The 15,499-nt window shown below is 35.8% G+C and overlaps 3 protein-coding genes across 12 annotated transcripts; 1 reads left to right on the plus strand and 2 right to left on the minus strand.

Annotated features, from left to right (window-relative positions):
* Positions 1-1,231: 1,231 nt before the first annotated feature.
* On the minus strand, positions 1,232-4,173 carry LOC110876222 (putative ALA-interacting subunit 2). Of its 7 annotated transcripts, none has more exons than XM_022124409.2 (10): positions 3,962-4,167; positions 3,796-3,883; positions 3,081-3,145; positions 2,931-3,005; positions 2,725-2,841; positions 2,578-2,648; positions 2,187-2,484; positions 1,810-2,099; positions 1,639-1,718; positions 1,232-1,366 (listed from the first exon to the last, which is right to left on the minus strand). In XM_022124409.2, the coding sequence occupies exons 1-9, from the start codon at positions 3,962-3,964 to the stop codon at positions 1,661-1,663; spliced, it is 1,065 nt and encodes a 354-aa protein (XP_021980101.1). In that variant the 5' UTR covers positions 3,965-4,167; the 3' UTR covers positions 1,232-1,366; positions 1,639-1,660. The 7 variants fall into 7 exon arrangements, with proteins under 7 accessions (XP_021980101.1, XP_021980110.1, XP_021980115.1 ...); XM_035974729.1 differs by having other exon boundaries at positions 1,261-1,459; positions 3,081-3,142; XM_022124405.2 differs by having other exon boundaries at positions 1,261-1,459.
* Positions 4,174-4,948: 775 nt separating this feature from the next.
* On the plus strand, positions 4,949-7,081 carry LOC110876250 (prefoldin subunit 6). Its single transcript, XM_022124431.2, has 5 exons — positions 4,949-5,089; positions 5,168-5,238; positions 5,680-5,804; positions 6,126-6,186; positions 6,902-7,081. Exons 1-5 carry the CDS (start codon positions 5,005-5,007, stop codon positions 6,947-6,949), a joined length of 390 nt encoding a protein of 129 aa, XP_021980123.1. The 5' UTR covers positions 4,949-5,004; the 3' UTR covers positions 6,950-7,081.
* A 2,097-nt stretch (positions 7,082-9,178) lies between these two features.
* On the minus strand, positions 9,179-14,320 carry LOC110876258 (primase homolog protein). 4 transcript variants are annotated; one of them, XR_004861506.1, is made up of 13 exons: positions 14,123-14,320; positions 13,927-14,045; positions 13,416-13,471; positions 12,219-12,270; positions 12,048-12,121; positions 11,691-11,771; positions 11,432-11,515; positions 11,288-11,353; positions 11,094-11,195; positions 10,239-10,286; positions 10,067-10,152; positions 9,549-9,609; positions 9,179-9,478 (listed from the first exon to the last, which is right to left on the minus strand). XR_004861506.1 is itself a non-coding variant. In XM_022124438.2 (13 exons), the coding sequence occupies exons 1-13, from the start codon at positions 14,214-14,216 to the stop codon at positions 9,398-9,400; spliced, it is 1,011 nt and encodes a 336-aa protein (XP_021980130.1). In that variant the 5' UTR covers positions 14,217-14,320; the 3' UTR covers positions 9,179-9,397. The 4 variants fall into 4 exon arrangements, 3 of the variants coding, with proteins under 3 accessions (XP_021980130.1, XP_021980139.1, XP_021980135.1); XM_022124438.2 differs by having other exon boundaries at positions 11,094-11,192; positions 12,048-12,131; XM_022124447.2 differs by having other exon boundaries at positions 9,988-10,152; positions 11,094-11,192; positions 12,048-12,131.
* Positions 14,321-15,499: the final 1,179 nt, after the last annotated feature.

Raw genomic sequence — 15,499 nt, forward strand, 5'->3', positions numbered from 1 at the left:
AATAATTTATAAATGTTGATTTAAATCAATGGTAATTTTATGACTGTAACAAAATTTGATCATCTTTTTCTCTCTAAAACGGGGGAAATTTTGAAATAAAAAACATATAATGTTTCATCTCCTCCATTAAATACCAACCATACGTTTTGGATTCATTAGAAGTTGTGAATAAAGGTAGACTACTTTATTCATGAAAAATTCTACCTTCCACCCATCATCACTTGCACAACCTTGTGTTAGGCCCAAAACTATCCATAGTAAATTGAAAACATCATAGGCTCATGCTACCTCCAACAAGTTTTTACATCAATCAATCAATCAATCATACCCAGTAAAATCCCACAAATGGCAAAGCTATTTGTAGGGTCTGGGGAGGGTGGGATGTAGACACATCTTACCTCTACCCCTAGAGATAGAGAGGCTGCTTCCAGAGAAACCCTCGGCTCCAAAGCAGCCAGGAAAGAAATAAATAGAACATGAGGTGTGTGTGTGTATGAAATTACCAATGTAGCATGAGTTGTGAAAGAGTGCATGGTAAAACAGAACAAGTGTGACAATACAAAACGGCCTATACACCTAGTTACATATCTACGACCATACACTACACCTAAAAACACAATTGTACAAAACATCCTATACACATAGTTACATATATACGACCATACACTACACCTAGGAACACAATTGTACCTCTCCTAGAAATCCTTAACCTTAATCCTACGTCTCCACGAGTTCCTATCATGGACCATGTTCTCAGAGAGGTCCAATCTTTGCAAATCCTGCTATAGGTGGCAAGGCAAATGGACCTTGTCCAATATTGCGTCAAAATATGTTCCGGCTGAGACAAATAAACACTTGTTTGATTTCTAAAAATAACTGATATGTTAATTATGGAAAATTACCATTGCAATGATACTATGCAGCCTTGTGTAAAATGGTTTAAAAAATAGAGCTCGTCAAAAATAGACTTTCGACAAATTTCAACCATTCCAACTAGGGATGAGCATATGATACATGGTATCGATACCGAATTTTTTTCGGTATCGAATCGGTACCCACATTTTGACGTTTTTGGTACCGGTATTTTGCTGAATTTTACCCTTGAATACCAGTAGTACTGATACCGTAACGAACATTTTCGGTCCCAACTCATCCCTAATTCCAACTCACTTGAGATCAAAGTAAAACCCAACTCGAGCCATTCTTAAGTAAACGGGCGAAAAATGCCACCTAACACATAACAAACCACAATTTACAACATGAACGGTTAAAACTCGTAGAACGTCCTTGAGTCCTTAAAAACGCATCCAATAACAAAATCAGCTTCAAAGAAAATAGAACTATGACCACTGCAAATCTCTTTACACTAGAAACAAAGAAAGTCCTATCAGAAACAACTTTGTGTAATTAATTACATACAGCAAGGTGGAGATATCAGCAATCTAAACATTGGCGTCATCTGTGGAATATGATGTCACATTATCACCAACCCATATATGAGCAAACAGACATCATAAATAATAATTGATAAATAAATTTAATCCCAGATAACTTCCAAGATTTACTGTCTCCAGTATTTTTTTGTAGAGAACGAATCACTGAAAAACAGAATTGTGCGTTTTTTTCATGATCTAATACCTTTTAAATATGCAGGTAACCCTTAACTAGAAATGTCCTTCCTGTTGCCTCCTGATAGATACGTTGTGTCCCCATACGGTCTGTTAAGAAAGATTATAAATAATAAAATATAGGAACATTCGATGTAAAATAGTAAGTAGTATGAGCAGAAGCAAAAGAGTTAATAATTACCGTGGATTTTTTACATGAAGCAGTAAGAAAATGAGGGTGATGAGAATAGACGAAGAGCCGACAAAAATGTAGGCCACCCCAAGGAAACTGTTTTTTCCTCCCAACCAACTTGATGTTGAAAGTACAAGCAATTTTGTTCCACCAAAACTGTAAGTGTTATAATTGTTCATCAGGTGTACTACAATAATGTCGTCTTCTTCTAAATCCTCTTCAATTCTCCCGTACAATTTGCGAAAGCTTGGAAAAGCAGCCGTCCGCATCCACACAATAAGATCCTCTTGATCACTTAGCTGATTCGTTCAATACCCAGATAGATATATTCAAATTATATTATCAAGTAAAGACAAGGCGTTATTCGACTGATTGCATAAACTCACCGGGAGAGATGTATCTAGCTTTCCACCACCAATGAAAGAGCCATTTTGAAAATTGAAAGGATAAACTTGCTTGCCAAATTTGTGATCACGGTCACTCTTCCATGCAATATTTTTTCGTTCAATTTTCAATTTTTTTGTTCCACGTGAAAAGGAATATGTGTCGTTAAATAAACTCCATGCAACTAACCCACAAGGGACTATCGGGAGACCATTTTCAAATGCCTGCGGTTCGCATGAACTCGTTTTGTTGTATCCTAGTCCATGTAGGAGTTGATCATCACTTCTACTTTTCACATACCTACATTGAATGCATGTTTGAATTAAAATACATTAATACTGAACATACATACATACATACATATAAAAAGGTGCCTTAAGGGAGAACACTAACCGCCGGTGGTTTTGGTAAAAGTTGTCGAGCTGATAATAGATGTAAATTGGCGCTTTCATAGGCTTGTCCACCTACATTGGATATCATATATGCTTGATGAGACCCATAAATGACAGTCAGTTCATTAATAATCTAAGTATGTATGACCTTCAAATAGCGGTGGCAACTCTTTGGAGTTGATGCATTCTTGATATAAGCTACCTTGTTGTTCTTAAACGTGTCTGGTACACAATCGATATCGTATCTATCCACAATTTCAGTAACCTGCAGCAATGTAAAGTAAGCCAGCAGCCCACTTAACAGACTTTTGACTAGCATATAATAATAATAGTAAAACATGAATTGATGTTTACACTCTGTGAAGCATGAAGAGAAATTAAGCCAACCGGGATGAAAATGACACCCATGAGAAAGAATGTCCCAATGACCTGAAAAGAAGAATATTTATTGATCCATCCACATGTAGCAAACAAGTGTAAAAATGTGTGTTTGCACTCACTCACCCATGCTGGTGTTAGAACAGGTTTACATGCAGGAAGAGTTTGTTGGGTGAACTGGTGTATAGCTGCTGCAAAACCACAAGTCATGTGATATAGTGAACTTTGAAGTCAAATTCCAAACATAACGCCAAGATTAGCCAAACTGATGATCCCATTAATTAGCAGTGGTTTTGAAAAGGGTGGCTCACTTACATGGCCAGCCCTGAGGGTGGGCGGGGATATTTCGAAGGGCACTTTATTTTATGAAAAAACCCGATATGTATATGTAAAATATATTTTTTAATAGGGTATACCCATACAAATACCAACATAGGCCCACTTACAAAACTATTCTTATGGTTTATATTAGTTATAGCCCATTGGCATTAGGTTTTGACCTTTAGTGAGCCCAATACCCAATTTCGTTAAGGCGTAAGGGCACGTTTTTTCAAGCTCCAGGGTACACGAATTCTCAGGGCCGGCCTTGCTTAGGTGCAGTCTTGAGGTGCATCTATGTCTAAATTCAGGAAAGTGATGCGGTAGGATGTTGTACATATATATGTCTAAATTCAGGTAAGTGATACATATATAAAAAGATGCTAACTGAATGAAAATAAACTAGTGTTAAAAAAGTTGAAGGGATGATCAAAAACAAATTTGTTTCTCTCTCCTAATAAATAAAACAAAGAAAGAAAGAAAGAAAGGATCAGATGGGATGAGATGAAAAGGAATTACATACCTTTGGAGCGGCCGCGAAGAAGAACCGGAGCTGAAATGGCTGCTCCATCCACATCCATGCTGATCAATTGTCTCCTCCCAAACTCCTCCTGTTGAATTCACCATCAAAACCAAACCAAACCAAGCCAAAACATAACACAGAATCGGTCAACTGAAATTGAACCCACCATTTCGTAATAGGCAAGTCAATCTGTGCTAATCAACAACAGATCGTACCTGTGATTACAGAAGAAAACATACAATAGAATAGAAGAAGAAGAAGGAATCTTAAGCGGAGTAGTTCTTAGGGTTTGTTTGATATGGACGACGTTTTCTTTGGTACAAGTCAAAGGGGATGAACTAACTTGCTTTCTGGATTTGGAATGTTTCCCTTGTTTTATCCTCGTCATTACAAGTTTTCGTTTTTAAAACCCTATCAAATTGCATAAAACCTGGTCTTGCACTGAAGCGGAGTGGTTGTTCCCGTCTCGGTAAAGGCTTGGCCCGGGGTTTTATCAGGGTTCGAGTCCAAGGGGGGCGCAATTTTACCTATTCCACAGGGTTTCTGCGCATCAGGGATGTGCTACGCTTTCTAGCGGTGGTCGAGTAGTCGGCCTTTGGACATAGCTCCAAAAGGGTGGGTTTACACGTGGAAATCAGTTAGCCGTTCAAAGAAAAATGCATATTCTGCGCATCAGGGATGTGCTACGCTTTCTAGCGGTGGTCGAGTAGTCGGCCTTTGGACATAGCTCCAAAAGGGTGGGTTTACACGTGGAAATCAGTTAGCCGTTCAAAGAAAAATGCATAAAACCAAATTAACCGAACCGTAACGTAACCGAAATAATCCAAAAAATCGAACCGAAAACCAAAATAACCGAGGGGTCGGCTATTTATATTTTTTATAATGAAGCTAAATATATCGTAATATTTCAGTTCTGAAAGTAATACATGTGTCCGATGCTTCCGTTTTATTGCCGGTGCGCCCATGCAGTCGCGCTTTTCGTGCACGTATGCGCTTTGATGTAGCAATCCATTAATAGTTCTACGTGACAATTGATGATTCCACACCCTTTAGCCTAAACCTTATAAATTGATGGATCAGATGACAGATCGGTTTGAATTTCGGATCTGGAAGCGTGTTAATGGGCCAGGCCCAGTTCCAGTCTGTCTATTTGAGCCTCTTCTTCTGTTCCCCCCAAACTCTCTCTGATCGTCAAACAAACCAAACGAAATGGCTTCTTCTTCTTCTTCGTCGTCACGAGAATTACAGAAAGAGTTGGAGGCGAAAGCCAATGATCTGAGCAAAATCCAAAAGGGCAAGTGATCATCATGTTTTGTTTTTTCATCAATCATATTTCTGTTCTGTTGTAATATTATTATGATTTTGTTTACAGACATATCGAAGAATCATCAAGTGAGAAAGAAGTACACCATCCAGCTTGGTGAAAACGAGCTCGTTCTTAAGGTCTCTCTCTCTCTCACATAAATGATCCTTTAGGTTTAGAAGATTCATCTATTTCTGGTCATCAAACAGGAAATTGCTTGCTGGATGGATGACCCTTTTCAAAAGTTTATGGTTTTTATTTAGGGTTTCAAATATTGAATTACAACTAGTGCATATCAAGTAAACCTTTTATAATTTCTTCATTCCTTTGCCAGTTTTGACCTAGAAGAAGTAAGCTACTTAGCCGCCCCCCATTAGGATCAAGGTTTCATACTTTGTCTATTTACACTACTGCTAGCTAGATATTGTAACATATTATCTCTTATACCTTCACAACACTTCTGAAGAAAGTTGGGAGTTAACCCTTCACTTGCTGCTGCTGCTGATCATTTAATCCCTCTTCTAATCTTCATAATTAGTATAGTCATTACATCATTTCTGCTTCTGTTTGTGGTCGTAAAGGAGTTGGATCTGTTGAACGAGGATGCAAATGTCTACAAATTAATAGGACCGGTGCTCGTAAAGCAGGATCTTGCAGAAGCCAATGCAAATGTTAAGAAGAGAATTGAATATATTTCAGCTGAATTGTAAGTTACTAGATTGTGTTAAAACGAACGTCAAAGATAATAAGGATTGTTGAGCTTTTTCTAAATATTTGTATTGATAGATAGATACAACTAAAAGCTATTTTGGATTCCTAAATACTTGAAAAATTTTCAATTTACAGATAATCAAAACATACCCATTTTCATATTTTTGACAACATGAATACCCATGTTCATTTTACAAATTTCTTCTAAAGAAATTGGGTAAATATAAAATTGAAAGTATATTTGATACTAATGCAAGTTTTTAGGGGTACATATGAAATTGCCTCTCAATTTAATCATGTGTAATTTTCACAACAGGAAACGTTTGGATTCGACTCTCCAGGATTTGGAGGAAAAGCAAAATAGCAAGAAAGAGGCGGTCAGTTATTTTTTCTCCGTTTTTTTTTTTGTTTAATTAATTTGTTATAATATTACAATACGGTGAGTTTGAGCTTGGCTTGGCGTAGCGCACCTAGCCTTGATGATGCTCGAGCTCAGCTCATGCAAGGTTCTAGATTGGCTCAGTCAGCTGAAATAGCTTGAGAACACTTAATCGTATATTCAGTAACCAACTCATCTCAAGCATGGCACAAATAGTAAAAATAAAATAAAATTACGATAAGCACAGTAAGCCCAAGCTTGATATGTGTATGTTTGTTTGTTTGTTGTGCTTGAGCTCAAGAAAGAGCTCGATAAAAGTCAGACTCGAAAGAGCTTGAGCTCATCTGTAGCTCTAAGTACTATTCCAAATTGATGGTAAACACGACGACCACCACCACTGTTTTGTGTGGCGCTAGAGGTTGGGTAATTGCTTCTGAAACTTTTTTATTAATGGTTAACTGTCTCAAAAATGGTTACAAAAGATAAAAATCGTGAACAACATTATCTCATGAAAGGATGATTCGGTTGGTGTGCTTTTGGCCCGTTTGGATTTTTTCAATTTCTCAATTTGACATAATAAACCCATTTAAAAGTAATTAAGTCAATTTTGTTTGATCTTCATTCTTTATTAAGTTATGCAAACACCATTATGACATATATGATATGAAACTAAGGGTCAACCATTTTGGTCTGGTTTTTTTTTTTTTCTACAGATTTTCAAGTTACAACAAAGGATTCAGGCTGGAAAAGCTAAGGCTTAATTTGCTTTGATATGAGATGTGTACTTTTTTAAACTGCAATTGCTTTCTTCTATTGGATTTTTGAAGGTGTACTCTTTTAATTAAGATACATTTAGCATTTGGGTCGGTTTTGATCCGTTTATCATTTTTTTATTCGGGTTGTATTTTCTCTCTAGCGGGCTGGGTTGAAAACAAATTAGTCAAGTTGGCTGGTATAAAGTCGCGCAAAGCGTGTTTGAATGCATAAAAGTTGAAACTTTTCAAAAATTAGATTTAGTTTCTTGTTTATTATAGAAATTAGGGGGCTTTGGATTTTTTTAATAGTATCATTAGAGAAGTGTAGCAAGTTTAATACCATAAAATCAAAACATGCTTTCTCATTTTACGTTTTGTTTTAACTTTAAACTACATGTATTTGTGAAATGAGTAAACTGCCATTTTGGTTCATGCGATTCAAACCTCTTGCATTTTTTTCTCTGTGGTTTCACTTTCGTAACCATTTCAGTCAATTTGTTTTCACCTTCGTAACCATTTCAATCCATTTGTTCTGTTAGTACATGGACTGAAATGGTTACGAGGTGGACTGAAATGGTTACGAAAGTGAAATCACAAGTACTGAAATCGCAATTTTTAAACTAATTGACTCAAATAGTGATTTTTGACAAACTACAGGACGAAAACAATAATTAACTCTAATAATACTAATAGTGGTAGTGGTAGTAATAGTAATAGTAATAATAAATTTCATACAGTTAAATTATCAAACTCAATGTCATGTAAAGTATTGTCAATATCTTTATGTTGTAGTAGCCCAAAAATGCATTTAAGGGTAGGATGCGATAGTTCTTTTTACTATGGAAAGATAAAAAGAAAATATAAGAAAAGAAGCCATTTTAGAAAAAGATATTTTAAAAAGCGTAAAACCAAATACTATAAAAGGAAAGGATATAAACAGACTTTTAAGCCTACATATAAAAGAAAACAATTTAAGGGGCTGTTTGGTAGCCGCTGAATGGTCATTAAGAGACTACCTCTTAATAGAACCATTAACAATTTTACCAATGAGAAGACAGAAGAATGTGACATGTGATGATTTACCATTCAGAGGTTACCTTTTAACCATTCAGACTTGAGGTTACCTCTTATTCATTCAGAGGTAGCATCTGAATGGTCATTAAGAGGCTACCAAGCAGCCCCTAAGCCTACATATAAAAGAAAACAAAATCCTAAAAAATGTAGATGTTTTATTTGTCAAGAGGAAGGATATTTTGCAAATAAGTGTCCTAAAAAGTTTAATAAAAATCTTAAAGTATTTGAAATAGATGAAGATATTGAAAAAAATGATAGATGAAGGAGAGTTTATACAAATTAACGATCTTCATAATATAGATTCTGATGAAAGTATATTTATTTTAACCGAAACTGAATATACATCCTCTGAAAATGAATAAGTCTGACATAGCTACTACTAGTAAAATAAATAATTCTATAATAGATTTTCAAGAAGGGCAACTAGGGGAATATAATCAGGAAATTTTAATAGATAAGAAAAATTTAAAACAAATATAAAATGAAAATTTTTCATTATCAAATTATTCAGGATTTAAAATAAATATTTTACAAAGGTTGGGGATAAAACCAAGAAATCATCATCTATATTATGGATTGAATATTGAGGAACAAGCTTTAGATATTAATATAACATCTAACAAAGTATTGATACCATTGTTATCTAAAAAAGATATTCAAGAAAAACTAGAAAAGATAAGATTGAAATAAGAAATGCTTTGGGATATCCAATAATAATAGTTTGGGAAAATTTTTGGTTAGGCGAAGATTGCTTTTGCGTTTTGTTTACTGTTTGTGACCGGGTTTCACATTTTTTTTTTCCGGTTTAATTGGTTTTAAACCCCTAAACATGCCTGGCAATCAAAAAGTCTTGGTAAGTGAATTGTCCCGTTGGTGCAAGGATCGATTTCAATTTCAAGGGCAAGCTCCCATTGCGAAAACCTCCTGATTTCAGTTCAACACAATCATCAATTCGTGGCGTACTCATTGATGCCTAGAAATTGACTTATTAATGATGATTATATAAAACTCTAAATAACCTATAAGCTGCATGCTTGTATAAAAGCTTGTTATTTTGATGATCGACTGCAAGCAAAGGTCTTTTCTTAAGTGAATCCATTTACAACAACTTCTGGGTGGCTGCTCTAATGATTTAGCAAACAAGCTGATATCATCCAATCATATCCAAAAAACACTGTTTGTTTTTTCAGAGAGCCAACACTAAAACATCATTTGCGTTACATAAGAAAATAGCATCAAACTAATCCAACATGCACTTTTGCTTCATCTTTCATATATAATCGAATTTTAAGTTGCATAGCAATGGTGAAACTCAGCAGTTTCAACAACATACATGCCTCAATGCTTCCGGACCTAAATCATGCACCTTTGCTTCATCTTTCAAGGCGAATTCTTTACCTGATATAACTCAGCAGTTTCAACAACGTGCCTCAATGCTTCCGGACCTAAATGCACAAGAACCTATCCCAAAAAGAATATTATTATACGATTTTCCAGCATAAAAGAATTACTGGAAAAACGGGCACATTACCTCATTTGCATCCTTGCAATGGGTGCCCTCATCTTTCTTAGGCCATGTTACAAGCCAACATCTGCCAAAAGAATTGTACGATTTGAATGCATATAAAATTTGAAATACCCGACCCGACCGATGATGGATCACTAGGTTTCAAATTATCCCTAGCGGGAAGTGGGCTCAAACGAATGAAAGCAAAAAGTGTATTTTCAATGTTACAACCTTTTTAATTGTTTTATTTTATTACAGATAGAATTAAACTCAACATAAGTGTGTCATGGATAAATAAAAAATGTATTATTCAAAAATAATCTAAGATTTTTTATATAGCGATTTAGCAAGGATTTTTTTCTAATTATAAATACATTTTGGGTGAATAAAACCATTTACGAGTAAACGGGTCAAAACTTCCTGTTAGAGATCAAAGATAACCCGAATAGAACCATTTACTTACGAGTAAACGGGTCAAAACTTCCTCCACCTCTAGACCTTCGTGTTCTTTTTTCTTAAAATTGGTAAAATAATTGACAGACCTTTCTTTCCCAAGGCGACATGAAAGTTCTTCAGCCAAGACTTGACCAGGTCCATCACCATCTGTCGCCAATATAATTCTAGATGCCTACAGCAAATATATACAGAAAGAACTATAAATCGCCATCCTTGCAGCATGATTAACGAAACTGAAAGCAAAACAAGGCTAAATACCTTATCAAGATATCCGTTGCAGTCCGATAGATACTTAAATCTGGTGTCCTAATAATACAAACAATTCAATATATAAGCAAGCACCTTGATAAATAACTGAGGAGGCTTTAGATTAAGAGTAAATTACAAAAATCGTCCTTTATGTATGTCACTTATTGCAAACTGTGTCCTTTATCTTCAATAATTATAGAAAATGTACTCAATGTTTGCAAACCCTTGCAAGTTATGTCCTTTAGCCCTAACTCAGTTAATTTTTGTGGTTAAATCTGACCAAATAGACCCCACATGAGGGTATTTTGTGGTTAAATCTGACCAAATGGACCCCACATGAGAGTAAAATGACCACAAATACCCTCATGTGGTGTCCATTTGGTCAGATTTAACCACAAAAAATTAACTGAGTCAGGATTAAAGGACGTAACTTGCAAGGGTTTGCAAACATCGAGTACGTTTCCTATAATTATTAAAGACAAAGGACACAGTTTGCAATAAGTGACATCCATAAAGGACGATTTTTGTAATTTACTCTTAGATTAATCACGGGAACATATCAAATGATTCGTCACTGACTAGGCACTTGAGTGGCTACGTGCCTGCGATATTATTATTTAATTATTCTCATTAAGGGTAGTTCGATATGTTAAGAGTAAGCTGTACATAAAAATGGTCGTTTGTTTCGTGTGAACGACGGTAAATGACCATTTTACCCTTCTCAGGAATTAGGATAAAATAAAAAATGACTGTGAAGTGATTAAAACATTCAGCTAGCCTAGGAAATTATGTACATAGAAAATATGTTATATAACACAATGATGCTTAAGCGTAAAGAAATACATGAGGAGGGTGATTATGAACCTGTTTTTTAGAGACTTGTTGGGGTGCACCATCAGGAACACTAACACAATTCACTACTCCAGCCTCATCCATTGACAGCTTATCAATTTCCCCTTCGACCTACTATCACCATTTAACTACTGTCATCACATACAAATACAAATACAATTACAATTACATAATAAGAAATCAACTAGGTTAAGGGTGGTTATTACTATCACAATGGTATTTCCTTCCTTTATGCCATCAAGTCCATATAATATCCTTTTTCCATGTTTCGCCTGAAGTTTATAGCACAAGTGTTATTTGTTTAGTATGCTACAAAAAGTCCATGCATTTTCATGTATAAGAAATCGAACCTGCCAAAACTTTCTGGTTGTTATGCTGCGAAACTTACAGTTGACAATCTCTCCTTTCCATCTATATGTAAAAGCTATCACATTCTGTTCATACAAAAGGCATCACATTATTATTAAAATTAAGAAAAGGTAGCAGCAGATTTACAGGATATTTAAAAAATAAGTAATATAAGAGATAGGCATAGATCAACAACCAAGTGTTAAGAAATTTAGTTAAAAGTTTATATAAATCCAGATACAAGCATTAAGGATATTATACCTTATCATCCACCATTTGCATAACAGCATTTTTCTGCAATATTTCTGCCGAAATCATTCGCTCAGCAAAGTAATTAATCAGCTGTAGCATGTAATACAAAATAAACGGATTGTCTTGTCATTAATGTTATTTCAAACCCCTAAAGTCACTTTTGAGGGCTTTAGCCACAGGGCTTAAGAACTAAGATACATATACTAATAAAATATTAGAGCATATGACAATCAAAGAAGTTATTTTCTCAATGAAAAGAAAGAAGCGATGTTGAAAAAACTGGCATTAAACATAAATAAAAAGCTTATACTACTACAAAACCATCTACTGAAATCAAAGACTATATATAAAGTATAGTGAAAGTACCTCATCACCTAATGGCTCTAACCGCAAAGTCTTTTCACCCAACTTTTTAGAAAACTTAACTTTGTTGACTCCATCTGCTAAAACCTGCAAGAGCATTAGATACCTCACAAAAAATTTTATCTGCAATTTTTACTTGATAAAATGAAGAAATAATATATCAAGTGTACATACATGACCAGCCCATCCACATTCAAAATTAAAGCATCTCCATATTGCAACTTTCCTGATACAAATAGGAAAAAAAAAATAACTTCTATAAGAAGTTTGGGCCAGTAAATAAACATGCAAAAAAAAAAAAAAAAATCAAATTTTCTTCAATCCGACAAAAAATTCAATATGATCTTACTTTAAATTATATATTTACACTTTAAATTCTATTCGAAGTACTTGTGATGCGGGCCCAAGTGTGGAGGAGCAGGCCATCTTGTATTTGGAGGCCCAAGGTCGTGTAACAAAAGGGGCTTCACTAAAATGGTTCTAACTTGGGCTACGGGGGTCCGTTTTGGGCGTGCGACCAGGCGAAACGAACGTGAGAACGAGCTCCATCTTGCTGTAAACCGCCTACGGGTCATCGTCTGGGCCAAAAAACGCTTATTTCTATTAGTTATTTACGTTTTTATGTTTTTTGGAGTGTTTTGGGCATTTTGTTTTTGGGCTTGTGTTTGGCCCATTGTCTTTTTGAGGCCCATTTCGAATTTCTGTTCCTATTTATATGTTTCTCTAATAATTTGAAAGATTAGACTTGAATTTTGAATTAACTCATTTTCACTTCAAATTCTGTGCCCTTTGGGTTGAATTTTGGGGGTTGGGGAAGAACTACACGGATATTCGCAGAATCAACGTGTTTGATCTTCGTTAATCAAGCACACAAATTTTCCCCAAAAAACTAACATTCATGACTTTTGAAGTACTTAAGTAAGGGGGCGGGGGACGGCATGGTAGCGGGGAGGAGTCTCGGGGAGTGGGGTTGCCGCACTGGGAAGGTGGTGCCGGTGTTGGAGTAGTGAGTGGGGAGGGGCGTAGGCGGTGAGTAGTCACCGATGCGGGAAGAGAAGATAGAGAGGAGAGAGAGAGGAGGTAAATGGTGGGCCCCAACCCCTTTCAACCAATCACATTTTTTTTTAAATTTTTACCACTCTCCATGTGTTTGACCATTGCCAGAGATTGAGTGCAAAATTGGAGTGTAGTGGAAACTTGACATGACCTGATATGATATTATTGGCTAGAAAATAACTTAAATACTCACAAATGATTGACCACTCCCTCCACCCTAAGTTGTTTGACAGCTACAGTCAAAAGTGAGGTCTTTTTTATCTTTCCTTATCTGGAACGGAGGTTGTAAAAAGAGAGAGAGAGAGACTGGCTTACTCATTTTGGTTTACATGGAATGATAGACTTCTCTCCTTGGACTGCCCACCTTTGCACTGTTTCAACACAGCTTAATTAAGCCCATAAAAATCCAAATCTTTAAAACCAATATGTAATCTAATAGTGACCAAGTTTCTTCATTGTTCTACTAAAAAAAACTCAAATTTCATTGTTTGTGCCATCGTTGTTAATTTTAAAATTGTTAAACCCATAACTTGGTTACTAAAAAGTCACTAGATAATAACCAAGTTTCGTAACTGTAGTCATTCAATTTAAACAATTATGAAAGATATGGAAACTTGAGTAGTCTCATAGTTAAAAAATGAGGGACTTACTTAAAATTGGTTACTATGTCATGATTTTATCCCAGAAATGTTTGTAACTAAATAATCTGATGAAACCTACAATTTTTAGATTAATAAGTAGCATGTCAGGTCCTAAATTCTCTTCAAAACATTTAAATTTAAAATTGAAACTTAAATAGATTATGAATATGAATATTGGTACTAACCAGCGGACAAATTTGATGAGTGTATTGTCCGGGAGTAGAGGAATCAAAGTTTATCCCAATCTTCTCCACCTTGTGCTTCAAATTCAAATCAAGTGTCTCTGTCTCTTCTTCAACATTTGCTTGAACAAAAATTAATCCAATCCAGTTAAGCAAAACAGAAACCAAGTAAGAAAACTAATTAAGGATTAAACAAAACCTGAAGATTTTAGGAGGAATTGGCGACGCAAACAGTGGAGATTGATATGCGGATGCGGTTGAAAACGGTGGTAATTTGATGTTTGAGAAATCATCTCTTCTTACGCTACGCTACGCTGGAGGGAGGGAGGGAGGGAGAAGATAAGGAGGAGCGTTAGCTAGCGGGAAAAGAAACCCAAAATACCACTTTTGCCCACCCGGATTAGCAGATCAATCTGTTGTTTAAGTTCAATTAAACATATCAACCATTGGGTGGGTAAAAGGCCCATATAGTCGACACAAATTATTTTTTTTTGGGTAAAAGGACACAAATTATTTCCAAAAGTTCAGAATGATCAATCTGTTGTTTATTCAATTAAACGGGTTAACATATCAACTCAAACACGACTTAATATCAACTTGAACTAGTGAAAATCTGCATAAGGATAACGAAATCGAAAAAACATCAACTTTTTTTTGTAAAATTTACATTACTGTCGGAGCAGCACCGGAGCATCAAAGGGCAACGGAAGATACCCCTTGTAAAACTATAGGTCCACCCCTGACTCGAACACGACTCATTATTAACCCAAAACCTGATTTCCGTGTCGTATTTGTGTTATGCTTCGTATCGTATCAGAAATTGTCACCACTTTAAACTACATACTTACTAGATATTAAAAACCAACTATAGTTGTACCATTCACTTTGTTACATTTATTAAGCGGCGTACATATAACCCAAAATCTTTTTTTATTAATATAAAATTGATGTGGTATGGTATTGGATCCGACCCGAGTGGTCGGACATTCCCGTTATTTATCGTTTTTATATTAATTATTTATTATTGTTGCTTACTAACCCAACCGCGAGGCCCAACGTAATGTAGTTTATACTACTTTAGGCTAGGGACTTGTAGAGATAATCCCTAACTGGGCCTGACCCATTGAGGTTAGGGGAGGCCCATTTCTCCTATGTAAAGAGGTGTTCACCTCATTATTAGGGGAGAAGACATGGAGCCGCCACACTTTGTAGCCAGAAATAGAGGTACACTTTGTAGCCGGAAATAAAGGATTCTTTATCTACCGGCAATCTCTACAGTCCCACATTTATCTCTTCTTTTTTGCAGATCTGGATATCGGAGGAAAAACAAGATGTGATTCTCGGTGTCTCTTACTGAAAGCGGTCCAATCATTCCGGCGGCGAGTCCGTGTTTCTTCATTGGCGCCCACCGTTGGGCTCGAACCCACGACCACAAGGTTAAGAGCCCACCGTGTTTCTTCATTCCATACTACAATTTATGGTTTTTGACTTTAGGGTCATGCCTATCATCATGATGTCATTACTTGACATTCTTGAAGGACACATGTTCTATCCTTAAAAGCAATTTAACAATTAT

This window comes from Helianthus annuus, chromosome 1 (genome assembly GCF_002127325.2).
Source record: "Helianthus annuus cultivar XRQ/B chromosome 1, HanXRQr2.0-SUNRISE, whole genome shotgun sequence".
NCBI classification, from domain to species: Eukaryota; Viridiplantae; Streptophyta; class Magnoliopsida; order Asterales; family Asteraceae; genus Helianthus; species Helianthus annuus.

Excerpts from the sequence above, each read along its gene's own strand:
- LOC110876222 (XM_022124409.2), bottom strand. Across the intron at positions 2,842-2,930 it reads CTCTTCATGCTTCACAGAGT|GTTACTGAAATTGTGGATAG; the intron begins GTAAACATCAAT and ends ACATTGCTGCAG. Across the intron at positions 2,485-2,577 it reads TTTTACCAAAACCACCGGCG|GTATGTGAAAAGTAGAAGTG; the intron begins GTTAGTGTTCTC and ends CATTCAATGTAG.
- LOC110876250 (XM_022124431.2), top strand. The coding sequence starts at position 5,005 with ATGGCTTCTTCTTCTTCTTCGTCGTCACGAGAATTACAGAAAGAGTTG. Across the intron at positions 5,090-5,167 it reads TCTGAGCAAAATCCAAAAGG|ACATATCGAAGAATCATCAA; the intron begins GCAAGTGATCAT and ends TTTTGTTTACAG. Across the intron at positions 6,187-6,901 it reads AAAATAGCAAGAAAGAGGCG|ATTTTCAAGTTACAACAAAG; the intron begins GTCAGTTATTTT and ends TTTTTTCTACAG.
- LOC110876258 (XM_022124438.2), bottom strand. The coding sequence starts at position 14,216 with ATGATTTCTCAAACATCAAATTACCACCGTTTTCAACCGCATCCGCAT. Across the intron at positions 12,132-12,218 it reads AATGTGGATGGGCTGGTCAT|GTTTTAGCAGATGGAGTCAA; the intron begins GTATGTACACTT and ends ATGCTCTTGCAG. Across the intron at positions 9,479-9,548 it reads ATTGCAAGGATGCAAATGAG|GTTCTTGTGCATTTAGGTCC; the intron begins GTAATGTGCCCG and ends TTTTTGGGATAG.